Source organism: Xenopus laevis, chromosome 1L, assembly GCF_017654675.1.
Source record: "Xenopus laevis strain J_2021 chromosome 1L, Xenopus_laevis_v10.1, whole genome shotgun sequence".
Lineage (NCBI taxonomy): Eukaryota > Metazoa > Chordata > Amphibia > Anura > Pipidae > Xenopus > Xenopus laevis.
The window spans coordinates 56,041,958-56,050,176 of NC_054371.1; the positions used below are offsets into that span (position 1 = coordinate 56,041,958).

An 8,219-nucleotide genomic window follows, 5' to 3' on the forward strand; every position below is an offset into this window, starting at 1 on the left:
GTTTCCATAAGACATGCCAATACACAGTGTGTGCCCATACCTGCGCGCTTCTGTCGGCCGGCGGCTTCATCACTGACTGCCTGAAACTGTTATCCACATAGGACGCCATAGTTGTGCTCCGCCGATCTTTGGCAGCAGCAGCAGGAGGAGAGGGAGGAGGAGGATGGGGATGGTGGTTCCCCCCCTTGGGAGGCTGAAGGCCGGCCGTACTCCGCCTTGTTCGGATGCTCAGTCCAGAAACTCTTACTCCTCCCCGCGATACCAAGCCAGGGGCAACCTCAAGCCCACGCAGCTGTCCGGCGCTCTCTCTGCGCCCACAAAACTAAATCCAGAGGCAACAAAAGAAAAAGAAATCCCGAGCTGTCACTTGTGTGTCGGGTGGAGGGCAGCAGCCCCCAGGTACTCACACACGAGACGCAGACTTAGTGCTGCAGCCATGGTGAGAGGGGCACTGGGCACTAGCGGCATCACCGGGCAGGAAGAGGGTGTGCGAGTAACAGATCTGCACCGCCTCCTCCTTCCCCTTCCTGTACTCCTTGTACTGAATCTCAGCAGCTCTCTGCCTCCCCCTGCCGCCTGTCTGACTCTGTCTGCACTTTCTTTATCTTGTACATAGAAAAGAAGCTGCTGCTGGAGACAACCCCCCCACCTCGAGTGTCATATATGAAGAGGCATCACTCAGTAACACTGGCAAACATATTCCTTGTTTGTAATAGCTGTCATGTGGTGCTGATGTCCATAAAATCATTTCTATCAACATTTTGCCCTTACACACACACAGACACACACAGAGACAGACACACACAGACACACACACACAGACACACACATTGTGCTAAAAAGAGCATCATGTGACACACTTATCAGTTAATGGCCATTCATGTTTATAGTTATAAGGAGGCATCTCAGAGTCAGAATAGACAGGGGAAATGGTATTTGGTCAGGACAAATCCAGAGGCAATACCTGAGATAAAAACACTACAAACAGAAGGATTTCATGGCTGACTTTTGGCACAAGTCATACTAAGCAGCCCGACCTTCAACCCAAAATCTGACATCAATAGCTTTCCAGTACTAGAGGGAGAAGCACTCTCCTAAACAACACCAGACTGGGGGTTAGGGCCTTCCTATATATTTATCTTTTAATAACGTTGGGATCAAGCATCAATCTTACTCGCCAGATGGCAACCCTACTGGGGGTCCGGGGGCGGAGGGGCTGGGGCCCACCAGATTGGCATTTCAGAGGCCCCCACAATAAGTCACCAGCCCCCAAACCCAGGAGCAACCTCTCTCCAATGGCCCACGTCCCAGCCGCAACCCCTCTCCAACAACCCCCCCCCCTGCTCCTAACTTTTTTCCTTCAATAATCAAGCTTGGTTAAAAAAGTTTTTACTTTCTCATTTGTGTGATGAAATGTTGCGATTTTAAGGATTCGGATTCTGTTCGGCCAGGTACTTGGATTTGGCTTAATCCGAATCCCGTTAAAAAAGGCCAAATCCTGGATTCAGTGCAACTCTAGTGTATTATGCCAAAGCTCTATTACAGAAAGCACCAGTATAAGTACAAACTACACAACAACTAGCCACTGCCTAAAGACTTTAGTTTAGGCCAAAGCATGTGCTTATAACACAGAAATGTGCCCAGAAGTATGCCTCTTAGCATTTGCTCATATCCCATAATAAATGAGTTAAAGGGGTCGATTGCCTTTAAACTAACTTTTAGTATGATGTAACGGGTGATATTATGAAACAATTTGCATATAGTTTTCATTTTTTTTACTTAGCTTTTTATTCAGCAGCTCTCCAGTTTGCAGTTCAGCAATCTGGTTGCTAGGGCCCAAATTACCCTAGCAATCATGCACTGATCTGAATAAGAGACTGAAATATGAATACTAGAGTGTTCAAATAGAAAGATGAGTGCTAAAAAGTAGCAATAACAATAAATTTGTAATCTAACAGAGCTTATGTTTTTAATTGGGGGTCAATGACCCCCATTTGAAAGCTGAAAAGAGTCAGAAGAAGAACACAAATAATTTAAAAACTGTCAAAAAGAAAAAATGAAGACCAATTGAAAGGTTGCTTATAATTTGCCATTCTATAACATACTAAAAGTTAACTTAAATGTGAACTAGCCATTTAATTCTTGCTTCGGAATCTGTGCCAATTACATGGCTGATGTGCATGACAGTAGTTATCATCATCATCATCATCATCATTTATTTATATAGCGCTGTCAAGATACGCAGTGCTTTGTAGTTTTTGCATGTGCCATTTAGAGCAGTGTATAGTATCATGTAGGTATAAACAAATCTTGTTGCAGTTTAGTCACCTGCCAGAGAGGAGAAACACTGCCAAACTAGGACATATTAAAGCAAGTCACATATGGATGGATTCATGTGAAAAGGGAGGGTACATTTTCCCTTTTAAAACAGAAAACATATATATTTGATTCAAAAAGCAACTTGTCAAAGGCCTTGTGGTTTTTACCAGGTGAAAACTTTTAGGTTCAGGGCGCACAGGCAGATTTCGGGAGATTAGTCGCCCGACGACAAATCTCCTCTTCTAATCTTCACAAACTGCCTTCCTCTGCCTTCTGCTGGCTATAATGAAAATCGCCGGCGGGAAGGCACTCGGAACGATTTGTTTTCTGAAGTCGCCCAAAGTTGCCTCAAGGGGAAACTTTGGGCAACTTCGGAAAACTAATTGCTCCGAATTGCCAACTCAGCCCCTCTGTACAATGGGCCTTCACAACAGCCTGCATGGACAGTATCTGACCATCTATTGGACAGGGCAGAACATGTCTTTGAATGAGAACCATATCAGTTTATGATGCTGTCCTCTCCTGATGGGTCTGCATAGATCTGATCCAATCATTGATCTATTCTGGTGCATGGGTGTCCAGATCAAACAGATCCTCTTGTCTGATGATGGCTATCTGCTTAGTTGGGATGGCTGATTATAACATCCTTATCGCCTTCAACAAAATTCCTGTTGGACTTAGAAGAGTTGCTTTGTCTGTGCTTTGTCTGTGCAAGGGTGCCTTTAATCTAATCTATTTCTTCAAAAAATTTTTTGATAATGAAATGCCTGCCTGTACAGTTCAGGTAGCTACATACATAGATACATACATTTATAGATACATACATTTATTTTCTGTTTTAATGACTATCTTTAAAAGCACTGGTAGTAGTATTGTCATATATAGATTTATAAGGATATTTGTATAGACATCCCTGTATACATAACCAGCCTTCAGTGTTATTTTATGTTATCAAATTATCATTTATTTGGACATGGAATTCAATAAAACTTTTCAGGGGCTGTCCTATCATCCAGGAGGAGGTCAGTGACTACTTTTTGTTCAGGAAAAATCAATCTTTCACCTACAGTGGCTTACTAGATCTATTTGACCAATCAGATATTGGCATTCCATAATGTAGAAATTAATGCAACAAAACATTTGCAGTAGCTTCAATCTGCTGTTGATTTACCACAAAATCAATTTAGCTATTTGTAATGTATACAGTATGTAATAAACTTATTACTAAGAAAATCCTTTGATTTTAGCCAAAAAAAGTAAATCTTTAAATCTTTAAGTCTTAAAAACTGCATTAACAAATGTTGCTGTAATAATTGTCTAGCAAATAATCTTACATTGAGAAATAGAAATATTTATTTCACGTTGCTGATGTAAAATTAATTGCCTTGTTACCTAATAGGGTATGCCTTACAATCAGAGTACTAATTAAAAATATATTTTAAGGGCCAAGGAGAACCCCTTGATTTTAGCCAAAAAACCTACCTTTAAGTAAGTCTTAAAAAATGCATTAACAACTGTTGCTTTTATAATTGTCTAACAAATAATAATAGGAAAATTTGTTCTGATTTATGCAATTTTTTTTTCTGTTTATGACTTTGATTACAATTGTAGACTCTTACATTTTGTTAGGCTTTGGTATGGTGTGTTTGTGAAGTTCCGTGCAAACTGCATGATGTATGTCTGCATGATGATCTGAATGGCTGTAAAATTAGAAAACATGCAAGATAAAGAAATTAATATTAGTCGTAGCAATCCTAGAAGTCTGTAACCGATTAATTCTATTAATTGTGTTATTATCCCATCACCACACAGATTTGCATTTAATGCTCTTTTTAATAAGGACACTGGCTCTTCAACACATGAAAGAAAATTGCATAGCTAATTCATGCAAATAAATATAGTCTTGGCTGTATGTCATGGCTGAATGTTTCACTCTATGCATAGCAAATAGGGGACAGAGATAATCCTTTGATTAAGGCATTGGGCGTGTATTTGTATCCTAGCCCAAGCCTAACAGAATGTTCTGTAGGCTGAATTCTGTGATTTCTGCACAAGCTGTTGAGAGCGAGAGGTTCACTTGGAGTGTTAATTGCTTTTCTAGGCATCCACTTATCATAGGGAAGTTTTTCAGCCCACAGTAATTACACATCTTGGTATTCAAAGTGATCTGCTCAGGAAGCATGCAGTACAGGGACAGGCAAAAGCCAGAGAAGGCCTGTAGTGATATTCTTTTTATATATAAATACAGCTCGGGATTTAAAAACAATTAGGTTATTTTAGGTCATGCTCAGGCAGCAGCCATGTAAATCTGGGACCATCCCTGATCCACCTTGGACTCCACCCACATACCAGTCAGCCCTACCTCTTTCATGTTCATGACTGAAAACAGCTGGAATGTATAGCTGTTAGTAAGGTCATTTTCTTGCATTGGGCCTTTGCTTGAGATTTGGGCCACAGGTGCATTTACTCTTGATTCTTTCTTAGAACTGACTCTCTTCCAATCATTTTACCATGGATGTCCAATATCTCAAGTGATAAATTTTGCTACCTACCAGCCATGACAAACAACTTTGACTTGAACATATAAATGAGAGCAGTAAAAAATTTTCTATAATTGCTTTAAAACTGTGACAGTACAACTAATGATGGAATTAGGTTAGGCTATTTTAGTACCCACAGTGAGCGACATTTGAACAAATGACATCTTACTCCCATAAAATGGGTTAAACAGCTTGTTAGAGGATTTAGAATGGGCAAGGCAGTGCATTAAGTGAGACAATAAATGGCCCTGCTCAGTATTCACGTACAAAGCTTGTAGGGGGAAGGGAGGGATTATCAGGACAAAAATAAGATTACAAGCCTAGAATATATATCGCTTTGCTGATGTAAGATTGTTTGTTTTATTACCTAATATCCTAGGGGTATGCTTAAACCATAACAATCCGAAGAGATCTTAAAATGTGATTATAACAACCATGGATAAAAAAAGCGATGCCAGACAAGTACGTTGTATAAAAAAAATAGCACATTTTTAAAGGAACGATAATGATTATATTTACAAGTGATAACCAAATAGCAAACAATCAGCTACTATTAGCTAATAAAATTGTAAGTCAGTGTACAATCATGAGGAATTTTTTTTTTTGCCTATTGAGAAACAATTTTAGGGCAGAGACAAACGCTCAGATTCGGGGAGATTTAGTCGCCTGGCAATAAATCACCTCTTCTTCAGGGTGACTAATCTCCCCAAACTGCCTCCCGCCGGCGACTTACATTTTAGATTTACATTTCCTTGTGAGGCAACTTTGGGCGACTTCGGAAACCGAAGCGCACCGATTGTCATCCCGCCGGCGATTTACATTCTAGCCGGCGGAAGGCAGTTTGGGAGATTAGTCGCCCCAAAAAGAGGAGACTTGTCGCTAGGCGACTAATCTTCCCGAGCTCTCTGAGCGCGTCTCTGCTCTTAAGCAACTTTCCAATATACATTCCTAATAAATTTCCAGTGGTTTCAGTCATTGGCTATTAAAAAAAGTCAATTTAGATTCTCTGCATTCCTGGCTTTGACTCCTAAAACAATGTTACATGTCAGCTGATTAAAAGAAATCCTTTGCTACATTGTATCAAGATTTAGAACCAGATAACAGAAAGGGATGCTGAAATATCTAGCATATTTTCTATTTGGCAACAATTTGGATTTTAAACTAGTAGAGTAAATGGCTGCTAGAGTCACCAACCTTAGCAACCAGGATGTGGTTAACTGAGATCTGAGTAGATGAGGGCCAGAACAGGAACATAAGTCATATCTGGTAACACAAGCAATACACATGTGAGTGAGCATAGAAGAGAAGATAACCAACAAAAACAACAAGTATATAGTTTCCCTGATGACAGTAAAAAGGTCCCCTCAAACAGCTAAATATTGAAGAACCCAGACAAAACATTCTCTCATGGGACACCCACTGGAGGGTGCACTGCAAGGAGACCTTAAATAGCTCTTATTATATTGCAAACTAAGTCAGAATGGGTTAAGTTAATCCTGAGCTGTAAAAGGCTAATTCATAAATCCTTGTAAGTTAAGGTTACAGATCATGTGAAAAATCTCTGACAGTAGAACAAAATGCATCTAGAAGGGCTGCACTAATTACATTGTATTCTTATCCAAATAGTGCAGTCCAGCAATGCAGGCATGTCAACTCACATAGATTTTTTCAAGTCACCCTATGGTGCCTCCCAGGGGCATGACCAGAATTCTCTTCCATGGTAGGGAATGTAGGATTTAAAGCAGCCCTAATAGTGTGTACTCACTGTGGTGGTGGTGCAGGCTTGCAATAAACACAGGTAAAACACAACTTGATACGTTCTGAGCTTTGCTGTGCCACAATGAGTACAATCTAATAAGAAAAAAGGGCTGCATTAACGCCTGCATTCCCCTGTGGTGGAACATATGAAAGATCCAACACAGGGGAACACACAGCAAATGCTTGTATGTTTCATATTCGTTACGCTTCATACATGGTTACATGTCTTTGCAGCATAGTGGCCTTGCAGTGCTGGGGTTGTAGCTTTGATTCCAGCCAGGCCACTGCCTGCATGAATTTTATGTATTTTCCTTGTGTCCACGTGGATTTACTTCCACAACCATAAACTTTGCTCAGATAAAACTGGAAACTTACACTAGAAGCTCTCCTGGGGCAAGGACTGAAGTAAATCACTGCAAAATATGTTGGGGCTATTTACTATAATTAAATAATAATTCAGTAAAAACAAGACTTTTGACACATGCAATAAAGGAATGCAACAAAATGTATTAGCAGAAACATTTAGCCTATTTATCAAGCAGTAAAATATTCATTAATATATATGGCCAGCAAAAGGACCATGTCACACAAGTTGTTCTCAGCAGTAAACTAATTTGGGTGAAGTTCTCCTTGCATATATAGTATACCAAGCTCAGCATATATATATATATCTATATATATATATATATATATATATAACAATGCAAATACACAATTACCTGTATACTGTAAGATCTGTAAGTTTATTAGTGAATATTTGGCCATGGCAAAATGCTGGCTGCACTAAGGGGACTATACACACTGATTTACAAAAGCAGAAAAAGTAAACCAAATGTATCAAAGCAAAGCCAATAATTCCAGAATTTGATGTAACAAGCTGGTCATTGTCAGGAGCAACCGATGGCGATCCAGTCTCTGGCACCACTGCATCCAAGATGGCAGCACCCATGACTCATCTGGGTTGAAGACCACGCCTTGACAATGCCCGATTATAGGAATTGCTGACTTGTGTTTCTGGGTTCCCTAAGTTCCTAAATTGCTGTTTCCTGGATTCCTGACTTCTGCCTTGACCCTGATTCTGATTCTTGCTGCCTGCCTTTTAAACCTTTGCTTGAATTTGACTACGCCTTTGCCTGACCCTTTTGGATACTGCTGAACTAGGAATTTTTACTTGAAGCTTCCTCCTTGGTCCAGACTTCTACCGCTGGGAGCCGATAGGCCCGCTGACAGTCATGTTATGAAATCTGCTATGTGTAAAAGACCACACATATTTTATTTCCAGCACACACCAGCAGCTTAGTTTTGTGATGCTACTACACTACTACTACTACTACTACTACTACACACACATGATTGCAGATAACATATTTATGCACAGTAACACATGAAAGACCTGGCATAACCCATATAGAACCTCATGCTCTATGTTTGTCTTGTTACTAATGTGACAAGGAGTCGAGTCCTGCGTAGAAACAATTTATAAAACCCAGACCTGATACAAACCCACGACCCACAACCTGCATTTTTTTTGGACCAGCTACCTGACCTCATCAGAAGTGGACGATGCAAAAAAAAAGTTTAAAAAATGTGTTAAAGAGTAAA

At 40.1% G+C, this 8,219-nt stretch overlaps 1 protein-coding gene across 5 annotated transcripts in view; it reads right to left on the minus strand.

The window, feature by feature from the left end:
- Positions 1 to 555, minus strand: part of rapgef2.L (Rap guanine nucleotide exchange factor 2 L homeolog) — a 202,550-nt gene extending 201,995 nt beyond the window's left edge. For 3 of the 5 annotated variants that reach the window (XM_041581226.1, XM_041581231.1, XM_041581219.1), the window contains exon 1: positions 41 to 554. In XM_041581226.1, the coding sequence (XP_041437160.1) occupies positions 41 to 109 (69 nt within the window). In that variant the 5' untranslated portion in view covers positions 110 to 554. Of the gene's footprint in view, positions 1 to 40 lie in introns of all 5 variants that reach the window. The other 2 variants (XM_041581217.1, XM_041581234.1) reach the window with 2 other exon arrangements.
- Positions 556 to 8,219: the final 7,664 nt, after the last annotated feature.